The following is a 23145-nucleotide window of genomic DNA, read 5'->3' on the forward strand; positions in this document are numbered from 1 at the left end:
AAGTACCAGCATGTTGCGATGCAAGGGGAACAGCTATTCCATAAATCTGAAACATGTTCCGGACAACAGCAGAGTTTACACAGACCACAAGAATTACAGGAATTAACCCCCTTTTGTTTACAGTGTTTAAAAAGAGATCTAGTGTAGATCCAGTAGTGTAAGGGGATATCACAGCAGTGACATGATCCAACTCCCAAGTACTGGAACACAAACCGTGCACATTTGGAAACGTTTTCCATGTTCTAAATATAAAAGGAGATTCTCCTTTTATGTTTAAGTTCTCCTAATTAGGAAAAGCTGATTAAACAACTTATCTGGAAAGGCAATAATGTAAACAAAAGCCTGTTTTCTGGAGCAGAGGCGTCAAGCTTCCTTCTCTTAGAGAGCTGATTTTAATTTTTTATGATTAGTCATCAACCAAGGTAAACATGTCAGGCAGGAGAGTTACAGTTCACCGAGGCTAGATGGATTTTTTCAGAGATCCACACGGAAGCATGGCCTTTTACATTGTCTGAACATCTTTCTTTGTTATTGTTTCATCGCATTTATAGTAGAGCTGTTTCTGTCATCTTCTTCCCTTCCCATTCCCCTCCGCTCCTCTCTTTCCTTTTTCTTTGCATTGTTTTTTCCCCTTCATAATTATTCCTAAACCCATACCCCCGACATACAGGCCCAATTCCTTCCCCATTGCACTATGGACTGGGGAAATACGCAGCAGCCCAAGTAATATTATTTGGGAGAAGAATATTCTCTCTCCCCCCAGAATTTCAGAAAGGGACGTCTGGGTGGTTTCCGTGCCTCCAAGCCACTGGCTGAGGCTGTCAGCTGGTGTGGGCTGATGTTGCCACATCTGTTTACACGGAGAACACCGCTATTCACCGACACCACAGCCTGATTTTTTTTTTTTAAAAAACCCAAAAGTTTAGATTCTGCAGCTTCTACATATGCCATACAGATCATAAATACCTCAGCCAGAGGCAGCTCAGAGGCCATGTATCTGACACGTCTACTCCACAGTTTTAAAATCTCAGCAATGACCTTTTAGTGTTTCATTTGGAGATTATTCCCTTTCATCACAACACTTAACTCTCTTGACTTCTCCTGAATTAGTTTCAGATACAAATCTATCTAAGCTCTGGTATTCTTAGGCCTCACCAAGTTCATTTTATGCTGCTCTCTTTCCTCTCGATAGGTTCCTTGCGCATAAATATACATATACGTACATTTTTATACAAACGCGCACACACACATATATACATTTAATAATGGTAAGCAAAAGACAGCTGGATCTTCTGCAAACCAAGTCTAATGTGAGGTCAAAATCTTCCTGTGCCTGAGAAACACTTGGGACCTAAAAAGCAAAGGCAGTTACTTACCTTTGAGAAGAATGTGACCGATGTCATTTGTGTGAAACCACAAATATTTATTTTTAATGAAAAAATACTTAAAGTGTGCCACAGTGTCCATATATTCATTTGAATAGTAGTACAAAGATATGTATTTCTGAGAAAAAGTCTTAACACTGTAGAAAATAAATGTGGTTCTTAAATTATGTCAAAAGAAACCAGTAAAAAAGTAATGTTTTATACACTGGAATAAAATGAAACAATTAGAGATAATAATAAATTATAATTACAGTATTTCAAATATTTGCTTCATGCTTTCTTCAGCATTAGTTTCTAAATGTGTCACGTATAATATGCCCTCAGAAGCCAGCAGTCAGAATGGTCTTTCAATGGTACTGTGGATAATAGGACGTGGAGCTGAATAAAGTCCTAGAAAAATGACACCACCGTTTGTTATTTACTGATACGTAAAACATCAGAACATGGCAGTTTTAGGTTTGTATCTAACATATATTTTTGTTAATGGAAATTAATTTAGTTTTTTTTTTTAATCAACTAATCTTTTATACTTTAATGAACTAAACAGCAATGATGGTCATTAACAAGTATGTCACCCAAGCACACTGCACAACCGTGCTTACGGGATGCTACACGTTGTATTGGCTTTTTATACAGTCAAAGTTAACAAGAATTTGGAATCATTTCAGGTCTAATGAAGCACTGCAAAATGTTTAAAACTATAAAGTGCTTTTAAATACAAATCATTTTTGCTCTTTAGAAATAGGAAAAAATCCAAACATGCACTTAAACCTGAAACCTCCATGCCATATATACTGCAGTTCAACAGTAAAACATCAGTTTTGTGCCATTTGTTTTAAAATCTCCTTTCCCATCCCACCCCATCCCCGGTCAAAAATTCAAATAGCGTCTAAATTGGATTTGTCAGTGTCTTCCTGGTCGTGTTTGTACATGAAGGTTAGAAGGAAAAGAGCAATATCCAGAGATGACCAATAGGCAGTGTGTGACGTGACTGCGGACCAGTATCTGCTCTCCACGAGACCTTCCCTGAGCTCAAAATCAATCCTGTGCTCCAGTTCCACTAGAAATTGAACAAGAAACAAAAACGTTGTTAGAATTGTATGTCAGCAGAAGAAAAAACACCGGCATGTTTTTCCATCAGCTTTGGGTTCTGATTCTACTCGCTGTGTATAAAATGCCCGTAATATCTCTCTGTTTACATTTAACAATACACTCACCTAAGTCAACTGTGATTTTTAATAATATGTACTTACATTTTTACGCGCATACATTTAGCACAAACCTGACCTAAGAGTGGTGCTTAGTTCGGAGGGGGGCGGGGGTGGGTGGGAAGAAGAAACTAAACCTAGCTTGGAAAAGCTGGCATTTTTTTTAAGCAGCTGTTTTCCTTATAGTAACTATATAAATCATTTATTTATGCTCCCTATGATAACTACACAGAAGTACCCAGCACATGTTGAGGTCCCATTAGGAAACATTGACTTTCAGAAGGTGGATGCTCGGAACTTTCTGAAATAAATGGACTTCTCGCATCTTTAGTGGCTATACAAGGAGACTACACCCAATATTATAAGCCCTTTCTGAAAACCAGCCGTCCCTACACAGCACTAGCCCTTTCCATTTCCAGATTATTCCAAATATATTTCAGCAGTTATCCTTTCATTTCAATGGCTGCTTTGATTAATACCACATTCAAAGCAATTTTCACTGCATGTTTAACTGGGCCAATGGCTAAACTATTGTTAAGGCACTTTAGCGGTTAGAAAAATCTCTACAAGGAGCAATAGAATAAAAAGGACAAAACTAAAAGCCTGCTTAGCTACAAAAGCCAAAACCCCATATTGAGTAAAAAATGCAGCCATTTATCAAAGCCAGTTTCAAGGAATTTTAATTCTTGGCTCAAAGAGCGCATAAAGGGAGCATCGCACAAGCGCTGCCTCGGCAGTCACGGCACGGCGGCACGCGGGGAACGACATCCCTTCGTCTTTTCACAGGAGCATTGCACCGCTTTGCAAACGCAGCGAGGAGAGGGAGTCGGAGCCTTCGAATACCAGGAGACAACGGCAGTCATTTCCACGAAGACGCATATATTCCAAAACCAGTCGCCCTGCAGGAAGGACGCCCCGAACGACTCCGTCTCCCTCTGACGAGAGGCCGTTACAGGAGCTTGGGAGGCAGCCAAACCCCACCACAAGCCGCGCGGCCGCCCTCTCAGAAGCAAATACTTTGGCGGCCGATTGCATCATTCAGCTTGCAGCCTCGCTGGCCTCCGCTCCGCGTTCTCCTTCTACGGAGCAGGGACGGCCTTTCAGCAGAGAGGGATGCAGGAACCGTGCAGAAGGCCCCTGACGTGCCAAACCCCTCCCCAAGGACCTCATCGGCAGCACCACGATATTCCCTGTCGTGCCACTCTATTTTCCTCAAGTTTAAAACAAAGTCTCTGTCCTCAAATACCAACTCAGACAGGTTATCTGTTGAAATGAGCAGCGATGACCGGACAGCAATGTATCATGTGAACGCTATCACAGGATACAACATACTTGTGACTTCCTTAGATTGCAAAAACTCCCGCCTTGCAACAGTGCCAGTGAGAAGTTTAGAAATAAAATCAAGTATGAATTTCTGTAAGGGAAGTACCTATACTTTTCCAAAAAACCAGGTGCTAAAATTACACTTTCTGTTCCGGGCAGTTCAGATCAGGACAAGGGCAGCTTCTGTTTCCAGTCATATGCCTTTAAATCCAGATTGCTTCAGAATTGCAAATGTTTGGCGAAATGTAAATAAATCCATTTTATGATAAATGGTGACTGAGATTCGCTGCAGCAATTATATTGCTTTTCCTAGTGGGAGTCTAGGAACTACTGATATGCAGATCTCATTAGCCAAAACTTATACATGCGTGTATATGTGTAAGTGGTGTACATGTATGTACATATTATATACAGATAAACCTCCATTAAAAGAAAAAAGGATAAAAGGGAGAACAACGAGTCAGTCCTTGGACAGTCTTAAGAGATTCAAAAAGCAGGAATGGATTCAATATTTGTCACTTTAGAGCAAACCAACAAAATCAAACAGCGGCATATGCTGTTATGGTATTTCCAGCCTCCCACAACATACATTGCAGCCCACTAACGGTCTTGTTTCCACAGGGTTTATAAGGTGGACTCGTCACTAACCTGTGGGTTCGAGAAAGCCCGAGCTGCTGTGGGGCAAAGGCGGCGTCCCAACAGTCGTGGCCTTCTTGTCGTCCCCCTCGGCTCCATCTTTTCCCGTCTCGAGTGTCTGAGGGGTGGTTGTACTAGATCGACCAAATCTCGAAAAAAGCATCCCGCCGAGGCCCTTCCCAATACTCGCAGCTCCTGCGTTCAGCATGGAGGAAAAAAAAAAACAAAAAAACAAGCACAAGGGCAGCTAAATCAAACTGCAAATTAAAGTCACTGTAGCACCCATCAATTAGAGTTGAGTGACAGACGAAGGAAAACACTATTCATGCTTTTCTAGGGTGGGAACAGCTTATCTGACTTAAGTGTACACTGTTTATCGTGAGACTAATCTAGCGTACAAGCAAAGGCTGTAATTTGGAAACTGTAGTTAGGGGAACTGAAATACATGAGAACACTTCTGCAGCAAGAAATCTGGTACTTTTAAGGATATGTTGTAATTCTTCTTTCATGAAAAGTCTAAGATTAAGACAAAAATGCTTTGTAACAATGTTAGTACCTTCTGCACATAAGAATGCCATCAGGACGTTTACGACACTCTTCCCATTAAGGGTCCTTATGTTGGCATAACTCTTACAGACATTTAGAAATGCTATAACCATCCTTTAAAAGGAGTATTTTGGTTGCTCAGGAAGAGGGGTGTGAAAGTTAAGAACAGATCTGTGATGTTTTTTCCCGACTTTGCTGCCACCTTATGGACATGACATTAAAGTTACTATAGTAACGTCAAAAAGCAACCCTGCTTTGAAACACCGCCTATTCCCACTTAAGGACTAAACTGTTTTTATATACTTTACTTATTTGATCGGGAAGATTCCTGGCACTAGGTCACATTAGCCTTCTTCCAAATCCCACATAGAGAGCTAAAGCAAAGCCTTGAGTCAACAAAAACTGCAAGTGCACGCTCAAATGTAAGCTCCAGTGAAAGTGAATTTAAGCTCAAAGCTTATTTTAAATCAGAAAGCCAGAAGGGGACAGACTTTATATTAAAACAGGCTGAATTTCCTATTGTAAAATCATGAGTTAAATGGAACCGTAATAGCTTACATAGGGTGATTTTTCTCCTATTTGCCAATACCAGAAAATGCAGTCACAAAACAAGCTTTAATTTTTTTTTTTTCCATGAAGTAGAGTGGAAACTATTAAATCACCAGGATGTTACTTCAATAAGGCAGACAACAATAAGGCAGCAATAGCATAAACTCCCTGACCCACATCCTCTCCCTGCAAGCCTTGACTCCAGTGTACGTAAACTGTCTTTTCTTCAAAGTAAATGTCAGTTGGGATTAAAACAAGCCATACACCGCTACAGAACAAACTGAAACAGCCAGGAATAGCTTGCTTACGGTTGCACCTCAAACAGCGAAGCTCTATAAGAAGGTCCTATATTAAAAAAAAAAAAAAAAGGACATAAAGAACAATTACCTAATATACTCGCTTTGCCTATGTTTGTTATAGACTCCCCGTAGTGGCGTCGAACCATGACTGGTGAAGTAGTTGGGCTCGGTACAGTTGAAACACTTTCGCCATCAGTAACTGAGGTAGGTTCTTTTGTTGGGTTGAGAAAACTTGGCTTCATATGCTCATAAGGTAGAGGGTTTGCAGTGTTGTACCAGTGGATCTGGACAGGCGAAATGTTGCTGTAGTGTTTCAGAATTAAAGGTTCTAATCTATAGGCCTGCAAGAGTAATTCAGAAAAGAAAATCCTGACTGTCAAGACTGAAAAATCACATTCCTTTCCCATACAAAGTCCTCTCCGACCTCAAATCCGAAATATCTGTAACGAGTGAAGCCTAGAAAGTGACCGAATGGTGGCATCATGTTCTGGTTCAGTTTTATTTTCACAGCCTGGAAGATATATTAGCTGCCTAGTTGCTTGTGCACTCACATTTCTCTGCAACACTTCTACTACAGGTTGTAATGAACACACAAGTTACTGTTAACAGATGTTTGTGGTTATAGATTGACAGAGCAAACTTTATACAGAGTTAAACTGATTCTGCACAACACAACAGAGAGGGAGGAACTGGCTATGTAAACATTTTGTTTGATGACTCTTCATTGATCCCTGTGCAAACCATAAATTGGTGTGCTTATTAAAAAAAAAATCATTTTCTATTGATTCTTTATTTTTCTTTGTTTACTTAGATGTAGAAAAGCATTCTGCACTTCTTTATCTTAGAACTAAGTAAAGTTATTATTTGCAGAGTGGGACCACAGACGGCAGCCTGACCAATCGTCCTAGACGTCCCAGGAAAATTCTGGTTTTGGAGTAGCTGGAGCTGAACAAGATCTTGAGATCAATCCAGTTTGGATTGAAGTCTGAATATACTCAGATTCAGGTACCAAAGTATCCCCGAATTACTATTCTACAGTAAGCGTGAAATCCCAAATCAAGCTTGCACCAAAGAAGTTGCCAAGGTGATGCAAATCACAGGTCCAGCACCCTGCCCTTGAGAACAGTGAACACTGGCTGCCTAGGGAAGAGTGTAAGGACAAGGCAAAGCTATTCCAAAACTGCCCTCCCGAGTACTATCCCGCTCTCTAACAACCTGTTACTCTGGACCCCTTGGGGAAAAAAAAAACAGTGTCTTTGTTTTTCTACAGTATCTTGTAAACTGCTTGTTAAGCCTTTTTTAACAGCAGTAGTATCTTTGGACAGATGATGTTTAATGGAAGTCAGCAAGTTAAACACAAGTTGGAACTTGACTGAGAGGGATTATTTCTTCTGTCTTTGCAAAAAAAAAAAAGGCAGAGTAATCTCGAATCTTATGCTTATTAATAAGAAAAGAGAAGCAAAGTATATTGTATTTAAGGCAATTATTTGTAGAAACAGTTATTCTACAATTACAAAAGCAAAGACATTGTCAATCATCAACAAGCAGTCCTGCGCTGGAACATACTTGCGTGGATTCACACACTTTGAAGATCACACATTATCACACAGCTGATGCTTAAAAATAGTCAAGGTAAAAGCTTGCAACTGCAATTGCAAAACTCACCACTGGATCTGTTGGATGAAAAATATTTAGTAAGCGGTTACAAATTGTTCTGGGCAGAATATGATCTTGACTACCGCTGTTTCCTGGACGGATGCCACGCAATGCCAAAAACACTGCTAATGGAGATCCCATACAGAAGAAATTCTCAACCTAAGGAGAGATTTCATCCACGTTAGTAAGGATGGAAATAATGCTTTCTAACATGGCTGGATTTGATTTCTCTCTTTCAACTGATTTCTCAGTTTCAACTGAGGGACTTGTATAGTATTAGTAAGTCAAAACAGGGAAGACCACTATAACACACATACTATAACATGAAGGTTAAGTTTCCCATTTCCCTTTGCTGTGAGAAGAGTTACATGTTGTGGTGCTACACAGTTGGAAAACTGAAAACCGAGTCAGATATTTGAACTGAAAGAGGTCTACCAACACTGGAAAGGCTGCAGCGAGAAGGATTTGGAAGCCACTAAGGAAATGTGATGAGTTTCACAAGACTGAAGTCTGATTTCTCATGAAACTTCCCAAAGCTTACCACAGCTCCTTAATCTTACCCTAACCAAGTACTCCACGATTTATTTTGCTACACACACCCACTGATGAAGTAGAAACGCAAGCTACGCTGAGTATTAAAGACAACCTAAAGAATATTTACAGTAGTCACACACATATACAGGCTGGTGTTATGTACAAGCTCTTAAAAACACCTAGTGTTAAGTGAACAGAACATTGCTTGTCCAAAGTGCCACCACGTCACACATTAGGAACCACTACCCGGGACAGGTACAGCAGACTGAGCGACTCCGCGGGCTACTCTCACGCCGTCCAAAACTACCGTGACTTTGCTCTAGAAGGACTGCCTCTAACACCGGGAGGCAACTGAGTAAACCTGAACTGCAGCTGCTAACCCATCTGACAAAGGTCACTGAACATGCATCAGTGGTAACGACTTTTGGTCACTACCAACCTGGGCCGGGATTCAACAGTGACCTAGAGGTGAATGGCTTCGTATCCCATTACCAATCCTCAGACATCGTCTCCTAGAAACATCAAATGTAAAACTCTGTAGTCAAAAATATTTTCATATGTCAAAATTACTTTTTAACCTTTAGAATATTTTCTTATAAGAAAAATTGATTTTACCATTATTAGACCTTCACTGCAACTTTCCCAATAGTAGTGCCCAGTTTGCAGGGCACTACAACTGAGCAACTCCCAGTGCGCTGCTACTTAACCAGCAAGAGAAATGGCTGCATTCTCGCTAAGCGCATGTGGAGGATGCTTGCATTCCCATGTGCCTTCACTATATGTCAGCGCGTGGAGCGAGGGTGTAGAAATAATGGTCCGTTTCATCTACCAGATTCCAGCTCTGCCGAGATCATTCCTCCTCCTCTGACTTGGCACTGGTACCCCACCTCTTCCTTCCAAAAGAATGCGCAAGCCCCAATTCAATGGGGAAAAAAAAAAATCTAGGTCTTCAGCAAAGCTATTCAATGTCATACGCTGCAAAGCACTGCTCTGTCATCTATATTGTTACTCTAGTCTAGCGCAAAGCTGCTCTCCTTTCTTATAATGAAGCTTTATTATAATGAAGCTTTACAGAGACCCTTACATTTTTGCAGTTTGGACAAAAAGCTCTCTCATCTTCAAATACAATAGAAACAGATATTCACAGTGCAATCCTTTAAACTGAATAAGTAACCTTTAACTCTGTCCATCTGATATTCCTGTATCGAGCGCCTGGAGTACATAATTACAGTCTTTCTGCTTTAGAAGGAAATCAGAAAGTGACTGCTAGCTGACACTTGCTAGCAGATGCTTAAAAGATGTTGTCATGAATTCACCTTAGGCCACTACAGACTAGGCGAAAATCTCAAAAGGTAAATAGTTTCAGTGGTTACATGGTGCATGGCTTTTGTTCCATTGTTTCTATTCATACACGCAGGACGGATGCTTTCCTCTTGGAGGGCACTGTTCTTTGCTGTGTATTTTCTTACAAGCGCAAGCCTTTCAACATCGTCTTCCAGCTCTGGAAATACTGGTACAAAGACAAAGTACCAATTGGTGGGTACCTTAATGGGTGGCACCAGACCGATACCAAAGCAGTGAACACTGAAAATCAAAAGTAAGGCTTCCAACAATAAAGTCCTTTAAATTGCAGCCATTAGACTCTCAGCGCTGTTGCAAAGTGGCTGAAGAGAAGACTGCCATGCCATGAAACCTACTGGGAATAGAGGACTAACGTCTTTCTAGAAAACATGTGTTAACTTTGGTGTTTCTCCTAGAAGCAGGAGTGGGGCACTTCACATATACTGCTGTACATGTTTAAGAACATGACCTTTCAGGATAGCACTTTTCTCCTGGGTATGATTCATAAACAGAAGACTTAATGAATTTATTTGTATTTTAAGCAGAAGCTGAGCCAAATAGTCATCCATTCAACTCAAGACTGCAGTATTTTCAGAATTAAAAAAAAAAACCTGAATGAGCCAACAGAAGCGAGGCAGCGCAGCTCTTTTGTGCATAGGGAAGTGTGGGGGACAGATGAACGTGTTTAGTGCTGATGTTAAAACAGAAGACACAGAAGGCGACTACAATTTATGTTTCTGTGCTGCCTTTCAGCCTGGAGGATCCCAAACACCCTCTCAGAGTGAGGAAACACAGATCTCTGCAGCAGCCTCTACCCGTTCCTGCACCCAGGAACGTCCTGCAGCCTTAGCAGACAAAGGGAACAGAGACTTACACCAGTATTACATGGGGAATTTAACTGGGCAGTTGTGTGTTGAGCTACTACGGCACATTTCTGCATTCAGTTTAAAGGCCTCCTCCTCTCAGATGCATGTCAGCATCCCATTAAGCTCTCATAATTCTTGTACATGTGGTAAATCACTAGTATCGTATAAATAATTTGTGATAGTTGTTATCAACATTGACATCACTGTCAGATGACGCTACATAGAAACCACAAGGTCAAGTACAAGCTGGAGCTTCTTCCAGAAGAGTTTCTGTTACCCCGGGTGAATGAGAAGTGCTAAGGAATCCTGAAGAACTTTGGGCCAGCACATTGACAAGTCCAGATTTAAATGAATTTCCATCTCAGTACTAGGGAGCAACTGAGGTACGTCCTGCCCTCCTCTTCCCCACTGTGATTGAAAATCACCCTACAACACGGTTATTTTCATGCACCCCAGAGTCCTAAAGAGGTAGGTGTTGCACTATTCCCCGTGTTTTCATGTTCTTCAGCCCCTTTAGCCTTTAACTCCGATTCCTCTTACGTAGCTGGTGGGGAGAAGGCTGCGATTCTAAGCTTTACTTGTACAATGGGGTGTTGGCTTTGCTTTTAACCCACACAGGTCCTAATGATTTAGCAGTTTGTTCAGTTGGGCCACCTGAGGAGAAGTAGAGGAGAGCGCACCATAAAGATACCTCACCCTCAAGTTCTCATTCTGATGGCTTGTCCAATGCATTATTAGAGTACAAGACACTCCGTATCTTCAAGGTTTTTTTTTCTCTCCAAAGGGTCAGTTAAACACGGATCATTTCCTCTAATATTAAATACCAGCCAAGTTAGCTGCCGCATTTATTCTTACACTTGTCTTGCCAAAAGCTACCTTTGTTCTTGCTCAACATCAAGCAAGCTTAACTCTGCTGAATGCAGGACTAGTGACTTTCTCTCATCCTGGGAAGCTTAATTTCTTTCAGTCCCTAAAAGAGGCAACACATTGACAGTGGCTAGCCTTTTTCATTACAGCTGTACATGCCCGTTTCGTTGTGTAATACAGCCTAAGGCGATCAGTGACCAAAGACTCCAGTCTCCTGCGTCGCACAGACCAAAATAATTTGTGGATCAAACACTTGCAGTTAATAGCAACTCACGATCAAACCAGAGCTCTGGTCTGCCATGAAGAGCCAAGGTGCTGGTAGTCGGTACCTACAAAGCAGTTAGTTCTCTTTCAACAAGCTAGTCACCCTCAGTAAGCTGGACCGGCTTGCTGATGAGCGATCATCTTTCAATGACATCCCGTGGAAATCCTCCCTTGGCGGCAGCACTTTGCCATCACGTTCAGGGAAAGCCTCTCTCTTCCCCTGGAGCTCTGTCTCAGGCACGGTATCAAGCAATGGGAGTCACTAGCGTAAAGCTTCCCAGAAACAAACGTCTTCCTTCCCGAAAGGGTAAGAAAAAGGATGTACTGCAAAGGAAAATTACCTAGCAGTAATTTGGATTGACACAGTCCTCTTTTCTTCCCCCTTTCTTTTCCCCTCCTTTCCTGCTCCCTCTAAAAAGCATCTGTTCAAAAAAATCTTCAGTTTAAACACAACTGAGTGAAGAATAATCTTTCACAGAGCTGGAGGAGTATCAGCCCGACTCCAGCTTCCTTGATGGTAGAGATAATAGCGCGATACACGCTTTTAAGCAGTGATGAAAAGGAGAAGGCTATGACAAATTGAATCATGGTTAGTTTCCTCTTTTTTATGGCTCAAGATTGACCTTGGCTTCTAGCAGTCCTTCTGAACTCAGAAGGAAAGAAAAATGGCAAGTTAAGAAACAATAATCTATTTTCTTCTCATCTATCATGTCACATTTTTAGGGTTTAATATTTCAGGATATAGTCGAGCAACGAGAAATTGTTGCACATCCCACCAAGAAGCTAGAAAATGCCTTTTCCCAATGATATGAAATCGTGGCCATTTATACAGCTGATTAGCAAGCAATCTATTTCATGAGACTAAAAGTAACTTGTGCTGTCAAACCAGTGTAATTCGGAAGGAAAATCCACTGCTGGAGGAAATTCAATCAGATTTGCTCAGAGATGTGACATGTTAGAAGTAGTTCCCAAGGAAAATGGATTACTCAACAAAGTAGAAGTGAAATTGTTTAAGATACATGATTAATGTAATTTGCCAAACAGCTTTTACCTTCCCACATAGTTGTACGTGTGTGTAATATATTAACAACCTATATACAGGCTTACATGTTTCCAGATAAACATATATATTTGTAATAAATAGTAATATATGAATACAGTAACATGTTTACACACACATACACACACTACAACCTATACATTAAAATTATTCTACCAAGATCATGTCTAGGGACACGGGAAAAAAAAAAAGTAAGTAAAATAACTCATACTGCAGGTGTATTTTTACAGCAAGTAGAACATTCAGTAGAAACCTCTTGAACATACATACCTTAAATTTTAAGACAGGTGGTTTTGATACGGTGGATGCCTTTAACCCATGTAACCTCTCTTCTATCTCTCTCAACCTAGAAAATAGAGATCTTTCTGAGATCCAATAAACAACGGAGCCTTAACCTCTCTGATCCAAACAGGCATTCCTGTGGGGTCCAACAGTTTTGTCTGCTGGGAAGAGAGAGTGATGGCGTCAGTATTTCTTGGAGGCAGTCCAATCGATTAAGAATCAATGTATGTGAAATCCTGTTTCTCTGACCACAGAAGGAATCAATCAAGACATGACAGTTTCCTTCTTTACCACCCCAAGCATCTGCCCACCCTCCTTCCTTAGGACTAGGTGACTCACCTCCTGTCTCCTTGGTGTTTTAGCAACCCAATCACCTGTTTTGTTTTGTTTTTTTTTTTTTTTTTTTAAAAAAACCAAAGCCACAGGAAACTCCGTGGCCCAAGCATTATGGAGTTCTGTATTGTGGTGGAATATCTGGAGGACAGTGTCCCACCCTTTCAACTATCATTAAAAAAGGTTGGTTGTTCACCTGTTCTTCTAGTTAGCCTGAATTAAAAAAGCAGCTACAATATAAAGCACCTCACATGGACTGGTAAAACTGTCCAGCCTCAGCACTAAAGCATTATGCCCTCTTCAGAGCAGGAAAACACCATCTCCTCAAGTTCCACAAAAGCATTATGGAAACAAATACGTTAAGCTTAACCTCTGCCATCTGGTTAGAAAGAAGCAAGTCTGGAGCTGAAACTTCCCAAAGAGCAGTACTTTCAAAAAACTTTGTATGCTTTAATGAGCATGATTCAGTCTTAAAAAAGAAGGCATGCAGATTTCTTGACTCTTGTGAACCGTTGTCGAAGGGTTCCAATACACAACCTCACATGCTCTATGTATGTTATTCTACAATGTAGAATATTTATACACGCTACCACACACCCCACTCAGGCATAAGCTTTTCCAGAAATCCACTATGTGTTTGCCATCCTTAAAACACTAGAAATCCAGAAGTTACAGTATGTCAGTAGTATATTTTCTATTATTTCAGACTGAATTGCACTAAGATGGCTCATGAAATGGAGAGCCACTCCAGCTATATGGAAGTGCCAGTGTCAAGTGATACTTGGATTACCGTGGATGCAACCTGAAGCACTTCAGAGGATGCCTAAGGAGCTGGAGCGTCAGTGTGAAAATGGTAATTTTTTCCTGATCGTATGCTAGTGACATGCCTGAAGGGTCATCTTACCACTGGACAACTTCATTAGGTTTCTTACTTCCCTTCTCTCAGAAAGATTGCACTTTATCCAGCCTTGCAGCTGGTAGGGATGTCCTGTACCAATCCCCAATTACACACATCCTGATTTCAAGCACTGCAGGAGATCTGATGCTATATTAATGCTTCCAAAGTACCACCGATACGAAGATAGGTTTCAAGAAGGAACCAAAAGGAACTGTGATCACGATTTATCCTCACCTCCCACTGGAAAGACTAAAGCTCAAGCTAATACTATTAGATTCTCTATCTACTGGTGTCTCCTAGCACCCTGATATCCAGGTTAGAACAGGGAAGTCACCTTAACACTGTGGAGACATCACGATGATCTGCAAGGTCCCCTAACACTGAGAATCCCTATGAACACTTGCAAGGCGCTGAAACCGAGATCCTATTTGCCACAGTGGGCAGTGCTGCTTCACGCTCCCCACAGCACGAACACTTCTAGATGGCAGCAGGAAGAAGCTGGTAAATGATCGGCAGCAGAGCAGTAACCCCATAAACCCAACCACAGCAATTACAGCATCTGTATCCAGCTGGTGGAGCTCAATTTCCAAGCTGAGCCTAGGAGAAAACTTCTCATTTTCCTCTAGAAACTTAGGAATTTCACTGCTCAGGTTCTCCTCAATGTTACAGCTCACTGCCCACCTGCAAGCTACTTTGTTGTGTTTCTCCTCAAGTATCTGGAGGGCTAATGGCCTGACCTTCTCCTTTCTTCCTGGCTATGATCTGCTCCCAGGGCATCTGGTCAGTGAGCAGTAGCTAGTTGCTTGGTTCTGGTACAGCCCGTAGGATGTGGATTCAGAGCTCCTATTAGCAGTGCCAGCTCCCTGTGCCTGCTCAGTCCTGTCTTTAGCATTTACCACTGCCATTCATCACTGCAGAAGAGGATCAGCCACAAAAGATAACAGCCATGGTGCGTTCTGGAAACACTCAAAGGGCGTCATCTAGGGATGTGGTTTTCTCCTTTAACAATCAGAAGTGGATGCATTACCGTTGTTTAGTTATGTAAAGTTCTTCAAGTAAACGTTGCTCCTCATAGCTCATCCAACGGTCTTCAAGCTCCTCTTCCTCCTTCTGCAGCAACTGTTCATAAAGCCTGACCGGGTTCCAACCGGTCATGATGTCGTAGGTGATGACGCAGCCCAGCGAGTGGGACACAATCGAAACTTTCCCTCCTTTCTCCTCAAACTCTGGATTCCGGGAGCAGAAGAGTGTGTATAGCCGGTTCAGCTCCTGCTGCAGCCCTTTCACCAGCTGTTTCAAGAAGGTAAGGAAAAGAAAGTTTAATATCAACATCTTATCACGCCTGCTCATGTTCATGTATGTTCACGTTCACATATGTTCACGTACCACACTGACCAGTTTCTCGAGCATGCATCTAGGAGGAGCATGATGGTCCGTTCACTTAGGCTGGGAAGATGAGCAAAATCTTATGGCCAGCAGCAACAGTTTGGTTGACTGTCGCTGACTCCAGTGGTTCATCTCTCCCCTCCAGACCCAGCAGCAACCACCACACAGGAGAGGTGGTGACCCTAGAACTGCTACACTACACAGCCCAAGGCATTAAATTGAAATAAACTCTTAAACAAATGACAGCGGCGCTTAAAGTACTTAACAGCATCCTCTGAGGTGAGCAATAGCAAGGTACTTGGTTTTCACCAGCGGTCCACTAGCACGACAGCGACTATTAACACAGCTGTATCTCCCTTATTGCTTGTTTCTCCACCTTTTCAAAGCACTGAATATTTCTCCTGAGCCACACATGATCTGGAATCAGCTCACATCTCTGCCACAAGCCTGGCACATAACCCCGGACAAGTCATACTCGCTCTTCTCCATTTATCAAAGTGAGCAACAGCATTCCTACCTCATTGCAAGGGACTGGGAAGATAAATCCACTAAAATGGATATGCTCAGATACTACAGTGACAGCCTAAATGGGTTCTGGGAAAACATCCTCAAATTGCTTTTGGATCTTCATAAAGTATACTTGAACTCATCAAGTCTTTCATTATTCTGCCCACTGCCTGGCTACAAGGAAATGCAGCTTTCCATCCCACCATACCACACCTATTGTCATTTCTTCCAAAGAAATCGGAATGAAATGGTGTTGCTAAAGAATAAAAAGCCTCGTATTTCAGGCAAAAGGAAGATATGGGAGGAGAAAAAGCACAAATGTGCCAGGCAGAGCCAGAATTTGAACATTTGATATAAACAATGCTAAGAACAACAGTTTTCTGGTTACAGGTTTCTAGGAAGGTTTTTGGGGAAAAACAGGAATGCAACATGGTTGTCAAACATCATAGACTAATTCTATAGTACTACTGCAATAAATATGTATTGGTCCTATGTTAATTGAGTCTCGGAGAGGCTTATCTGCTTCAAATCCTACACTAGGGTACACATGCATAAAAATGTTCAGATTCACAGAAAGTATTTTTTAGAGAGAAACGTTGAAAGCCACGAGATTTAGGAACTAGACAGTGCAAAAAAGGCAGCTTTGCTTGTGAAACTCAGCATGGTAACTGAGCAATGCTTCCAGGCTATGGCATAGAGGAGGACAAACAAGAAATTGCAAATCATTCCCTTGTTAGCAACAGGAAATTAAAGCTATAGAACATGTAATTTCAACATGATTTTTCAAGAGCCTGAATCATTACTGAATATAAATATGAACGGCACTAGGACTGTCAGTGTTTGATACACATTTTACTGAGCGAGAATCCACACATCAAACCCTATGCCTAAAGCACTGTGAAATGATTAACAAAGCCTTGCAACAGCTTGGAGAAATAAGTACCATAACACCTATTTTCAAGTATTTTTGACTGTGACGCTGCCTATTCTTGCGTTAGGCTCTATACGGACTTTGGGCACTATTTTCACACATGAACAAACAGGCAGAGGTTTTAGCAAGAGCTGAAGCTGAAAATAGAAATCAGGAATAGCTTTGGCTGCCTGGCATTTTCTCCATTTAAAAAGGTTTTGATTAAAACCCGGAACAAAATAGCAGAGATCTGTTGAAAATCAAAGTGTTTTGGGATTCCTGCCAGGAGCTCAGTGAAATGAGAGAACGCTGATATCCAGCAGTTTGCGTGGCTGGCTGCCGTGGTACCCTCCAAGGGAGCCAACATACACTGTCCTGCCGTCGGGGACCCCAGCAGGGAGCCCGGGAGCCCCAGCGTACAGCAGACACGCTGGATGGAGCGCTGGCTTCAGGTTTCAGAGTCTGCGGTGTAAAAAATGCCAAGCAAACTAGTGCTGGACTCATCATAACTTCCAGCATCCCTGTCAGTACAGCAGGGAGATGAGTAATGCCATCTTGTTTTAAAAAATCCTAAATAAGCTGTATTAATATATCTCGGTGTCCCCAAATTTTTCACCTGGTGGGAAAAGCGAGATGCACAACAACTCAACTGCTTCCCTTGGTTTCTTGTTGCATAAAAGCTATTGCTCCCGATGTCCTGCCCAACTTGCTCAACAGCCCTGTACCCTACTCTCCTGTACCCTATTCCTGCACAGCCTATTTCCCTGGAAAAGCAGCTATCTTCCAAGAAGAACAACATCATGGCATCTCCCCCACAGCCCATAGGCACAGAGCGGGTAAGTAATCTTCTGGCATCATGGCATTTCATTACAAAGGTCTTGTTCTCTTGCAATCTGGGGGCATAAGACAGAATATTCTTGGAAAGTCCTGGTTGGACACCAAGTCCAACCCTGTTTTTAACTGTCCTGCTCCTTAAAAACATGCTGTTACTGAGAAGTTAGGCAAAAACATGGACAGCAACTAAGAAACTGTGCATGGATTTCCAAATAGCTGCATATTTGGAAGTCTGCAGATCAGAGTCCAAGCATTTAATTCAAGTAAATCATCTGATCGAGATTGTTTCTAAACTCCAAATCACTGGTTACCTAACTTAATTGTAGAGTAGAAGCTCTGCTGTAGTAAAGCCTCCAGATTTTCAGGTACTATGAATGGGCTGGTTCGCTGCTATGACAAAACCAGAAGCCCTCCACCTGCAGTGAGCGCTTATGGATGGTTGTATCTTGCCAGTTCTGTATCAGTACTAAGATCAGAAATTGAACCTTTTGTGTATATAGTAAGGAAAAAAAGAAAAGAAAAGAAAAAGCATATTCATTTTAAGTCCCAGGTAAAAAATTATTTGGTTAAGCAGTATATGAAGTTAAGATAATATTTAATCCTGATTTGCTTTCTTAGTCTTAAAAAACATACAATAGTCTAACTTGTAAAAGAAAAGCTTGGTTTGCAAAGGGCTTTAGTCCAGCAAGTGTAACATGAAGTGCTTCCAAATCTCTTTCGTAGTTACAGCTCGATATATATCCTAACACTGCATATAAAAATACCTTCTATAAACACCAATTGGCTTTGTATTTGCTAAAACAAGTAACTTTTTAAATTGAAAATAAATACGAAAAATATAACTACCTATCAAATTTTCTCTCCTAAACAGCACCACCATAATTAAAACCAACTTTTTAAGAGCTGAGTTGTTTTTTTTTTTTAATCCACAGCTTGTCTTTCTGCTCCCTCTGAAGGGTCTATGGGAGTCTGTTTCATTAAAAAAAGAAAAAAAACCCCAACAAAATAACAACTCGCTCCTCAGCCTCCCCAAAACCACAACACCCGAGTGGCTGCTCCATGTCTATACCTCCTTGTCAGGTGCTAAGTAACGGGTGCCTCACCCAGAGCTTGCTGACAGTTTCTCCTGCTCTCGCTGCACCCACATCTTGCACCCACATCCAATGACTTCCCGATTAAGGGAGCCCTTTCCCCACTGGTTTCCCTGGTGCTTCCGCCCACCCCAAGCCCGACCGCCTGCCGGTCCATGGGATCTATTATGTGTTTAGGAAGCACCTGCTGTTTCTGCCTGAAAACAGGAAAGCAGGAATCATCCAGGAAAAAAAAAAAGTTCATCAGTGGAATGCAATATGACCAGACCCCTCTCTCTCTTTCCATCTCCCCTCTTGCCTCCTCCCTCCCAGTTCCCACCTTATTTTGGGGACCAGTGGGACTGGACATTCAAAGAGCCGTTTCTCCAGCCCCCGCAGCAGTGCTGTTCCTTGGCAGCCCCCCCAGCAGGGCTTTCAGTAGGGCTTTCCCCCCAAAAAGGCTAGAGTTTCCTTGAGTTTCTGCCCAACCCATATTAGCATCTCCTAAGGCTTCTCCCACAGACTAAAAAAGCTCAAATATCTCACAAAAGAATAAATGTGGCAGCAGTCGATCGAGGCGATTTTTTTTTTTTCCTGTGCAGCTGCTCCCACAAACGCTGCTTGCTGCTCTGACTGCTGGTCTGCTGGCTGCTCCGCTCTGCTCCGCTGCCCTCGGCTCTTCCAGGACCATGAAATGCAGCACGTTTACGTGCCTGTTACCGAACAGATCAAACCACTGTTACAAGGGGAACACTTCCTATTTCTTCAAAAAATAGCCATATCAAATCCCTTCCTCCCAGCTGACCCTTCTACCACAGCGTTAGTTTAGCATCTGCCTGAGGACACTGCAATATTTCAAAGAAAGGTACAGAAAATCTTCCAGTGTTCTTGTTTTCTTCCCCAGAAAAGTCCTTTCTCCCTGTTCTGATTTTCAGGGAAAAATTTCCTAAGCACCTTTTGCAGACCAATTGTTTCAGTACAAAAGTTTAGCGCAGGATTAAAATAGTACGAGCCTTGTAGATGTACCACTGCAAATACTCACAGATACCCAGAGAAAAAGAAATACCAACAATGCAGGACTTTGCAATGCCTGAAGCCTTTAACGCAATCACATTTCCGAGACTGATTTTACAGCAAGTCATAATCAGGCACACAATCCTCAGGCTAGGAGGAGAGCCCTTATGTACTATTAAATAGTACTTATGTCTGCTCAATACCGGCAGAAGCACAGACACTCGAGACACAGCCTTTGATACAGTTTGACAGAGCAGCATCCAAGAAATGGATGCATTTCCTACATGTTCTAATCTGGTCCCAAAGGGCAAGGGAGAGACTTGATTTTCAGCAAAGATCTCAGCAAAACCGGGTGAATGGAGAAAAAATGCCAGAGGACGACTGAGCAGATGTGGTACGCTGCTGTTCCCCTGTGAAGCACTTCTGGGAATGTGTTTCATTTTTGCCTCATGAAAAGGAGATTGATTACTAGTTGCCCGAAGCTCCCTTTATCAGCTGAAGTTTTGCCAATAAATCTTCCACGCAGGAAATTCAAGCCCGCGGGATCAAGTTGCTCAGAAGTCATCAGCTTATACTCTGACAAACTGAGGTTAAATGCTCTATGCCCTTCACAAACCAAATTAAAGGCAGGGTAAGGAATGGCCTTTCTGCATGTTCACGGAGAGCCAGCGTGAAGCCATGCAATTCGAGGGGAAGCCAAAAACCAGACTGTCAACCCAGGAACGGGTTGCTGGACCTGATCAGGCCAAAAATCCCCTCTGCTTTCCAGTTACACGCCTGCTTGGCATATGGCTTCCAAGAAGTCAAAAAATAACAGCCCATTCCACCCATTCAGGAGTCCTGGTGGCAAGGACATGTGTTTTGTAAAGACAAGACAGGAGCCTGAGTCAGACGAGACACGCCACCATCATCTCGGGCAGAAGAAGGAGCTGTGGCAAGGCTGATAATAAGGGCAGAAGGATCATGTCTCTCATCTCCTCTTGGGTATTGGGTAAGCCTGAACTGCTGGATCATGATGGGAAGCAAGGAACTGTGTAAGCGGTGAAACATCCGGAGCTGCTGTCTGTCTCAGCTGAAGCCCTTTTACGCAGAACATTAACGGCATCCTCTGCTGAGCTGGAAAAAACCCAAATCTCTAAATCCCCGGCACCAGCATCCAAAACAGCTGTTCGTTCCTCCTCTGACGCAAAAGAAGCCTTGTGAGACACCAATGTAAATAAGCGTGCCTGTTTCTTGCAAAGCAGAAGTCGTCGGCTGTGTGCGTGGTGGACAAACACCTCCTGGACCTACACCAAGGAGATTCAGGCAGGAGGAAGAACTTCAACCCCTGCCCATTCTAGCGGGCAGATCACTGGGGTCAAAGGGGCTTTTCAGTGCATGTCAAAAGTACCAGGGTAGAAAATGACATTTTCCCCTCAATACCCAGGAAAGGATTTTTTTCAAGAAAACAAGGAGTACAAAACCCCCGCTGGCACCCTGAGCACAGAAGTAACGCGTAGCTTGCACTGCTCTTGCTCAAATCCTCAATGACCCGCTTGCTGTCAAAACTTGGATATAGCACTCCAGTCCCCACCTCTTTGATCTGTCAAAGCCAACAAAAACACTTGTTCTCCTCTTGGGCTTTGCTGATTGTCCTCTTCTGAGCCTGCTTTCAGCTCTGACCACCCCCTTGTTGTAACTTTCAGAGGTCCTTTCTCTCTGCCGTCTCCACCAGACCCTCACCCACTGGACAATCTTCTCACATAAACAGCTTGAAGCCCAAGAGAAAAAAAATAACAGACAGCTACATATGAAAAGGGAGTGCAGGAAACCTGACCTCTGCACCCCTCCAGCTTGAATAGCATGACTGTTTTTGCAGGCTCCGTGGGAAAGGAATTTTAAGGAGATCTGAGGAACAGTGAGTTTTGCAAACAGCTCCCTCCAAATGTGAAGAGAGCTTCAGGAGAAAGTGCAAACTTGTTTGAAATTCAGCAAGCAGGCAGTAAGAAGGTGTGTGAGCCAACTGGAGGTACAAGAAGGTCCTTAAAAGCCAACGAAAGATCTGCAGCTCAAGGATGGATTGTAAAGGACCAGGAAAGCAAAGACAAGGAGTGTTTGCTTCACGTGAACCGGGAGAACGTGCCAGCACACAACGCAGAGGTGGGGAGACTGCTGACCCTCCAGAATATGACAGTCGTCGTGCTCCCTGACGGCATCACTGACGGGTGCCAGAAGAGCGTCACAACAACAGATGAGAGGCCAGAACGAGACTTAGCTGGGTGAACAGGCAGGAATGGCTTCGTGTCTTAGCGACGTTACAGAAAAAGGATCTGCGGATCTGCCCAGACCCGAGTCTCTCTCTCTGTACCCCTCTTTCTGTTGAAAAGCTGAGTCTAACCCATTTCTAACCAAGTCACGGTGTTCCAGACTAAGTTTAGGTTCAGGCAGATCCAGTAACCTATCACTTTATGAAGTTGAGACACAATCAAGGACAATCAAATGAATTAAGCAAGCCATGAAAGTGCTTCCAAGCAGCTCCTTGACTATTAGGTCAATAAGCAAAGAATAAGCAAAACCAGTGTTGAAATAGTCTCAGTTAAAAATTTCCTGCTTCATATCCCTCTCGTTTTCAAACGCACATAAAACAATTGCCTTTTATTGCTGAAGAGGAGGACACTTCCATTGCAAAACCTCATAGCAAAGAGGGATGAAAGCTCGAGTAAAAGTTAACACTTGTCCCAAATTTCAAGAGTATAGTCATTAATCCTCCTTTTTAAGATGTGTATAATAGCAAACCGTCAAGCCATTTCAAGGTGGACAGTGAAGTCTGCCCAAGGGAGCAGTGCCAGGCTGGCTGCATTACGCTGTATTCCCCCCGGCCTCCTAAAGCCTGTAATGCCCCTCCAACACCAAGCCCACAGCCACCACGTCCCCGACCCCGGCTTCTTCGTTTCCTCTCCTCAGCCGGTGAGAAACGTTCAATACCCACCGCGTTTCCCTGCTCTTTAGCTGTGGTGGAAGTAATCCATAAACATCTCCTACTAGTCTTCTGAGGCTACTGTAATATTTGCACTAAATCTTTAGAGATCTTGGGATGACGGATGTAAATAATATTTATCCTGTACTAAAGGCATTTTCTGCCAAGACATTTATCAATAATTTACAGAATTACAATTAGCCTGCAAGTAAGTACAGTGAAGATCAGTAAAATAAGCACTTAACAATATAATGAAGACGACAACACTGAACTTACTGTGCATCACTTAGTCTTTTTAATCTCTGTTACAGCCATTTATTATTAAAGAAATATGAAGCTACAGTGACACAGATGTGAAACGAAGTCACCCACTGAAGACACTAAACCCCAAGATTACGTTACCATAGATAGCACTAGCAAG

At 42.5% G+C, this 23145-nt stretch overlaps 1 protein-coding gene across 2 annotated transcripts in view; it reads right to left on the reverse strand.

Annotated features, from left to right (window-relative positions):
- Positions 1-1407: 1407 nt before the first annotated feature.
- DDHD1 (DDHD domain containing 1) overlaps positions 1408-23145 on the reverse strand; it is a 67796-nt gene continuing 46058 nt past the window's right edge. For both annotated transcript variants that reach the window (XM_075150761.1, XM_075150762.1), the window contains 6 exons: positions 15075-15337; positions 12805-12880; positions 7612-7761; positions 6035-6287; positions 4565-4747; positions 1408-2445 (listed from right to left, as the gene is read on the reverse strand). In XM_075150761.1, the coding sequence (XP_075006862.1) occupies positions 2264-2445; positions 4565-4747; positions 6035-6287; positions 7612-7761; positions 12805-12880; positions 15075-15337 (1107 nt within the window). In that variant the 3' untranslated portion in view covers positions 1408-2263. The remainder of the gene's footprint in view (positions 2446-4564; positions 4748-6034; positions 6288-7611; positions 7762-12804; positions 12881-15074; positions 15338-23145) is intronic.

The sequence above is a fragment of the Calonectris borealis genome, chromosome 5, assembly GCF_964195595.1.
Source record: "Calonectris borealis chromosome 5, bCalBor7.hap1.2, whole genome shotgun sequence".
NCBI classification, from domain to species: Eukaryota; Metazoa; Chordata; class Aves; order Procellariiformes; family Procellariidae; genus Calonectris; species Calonectris borealis.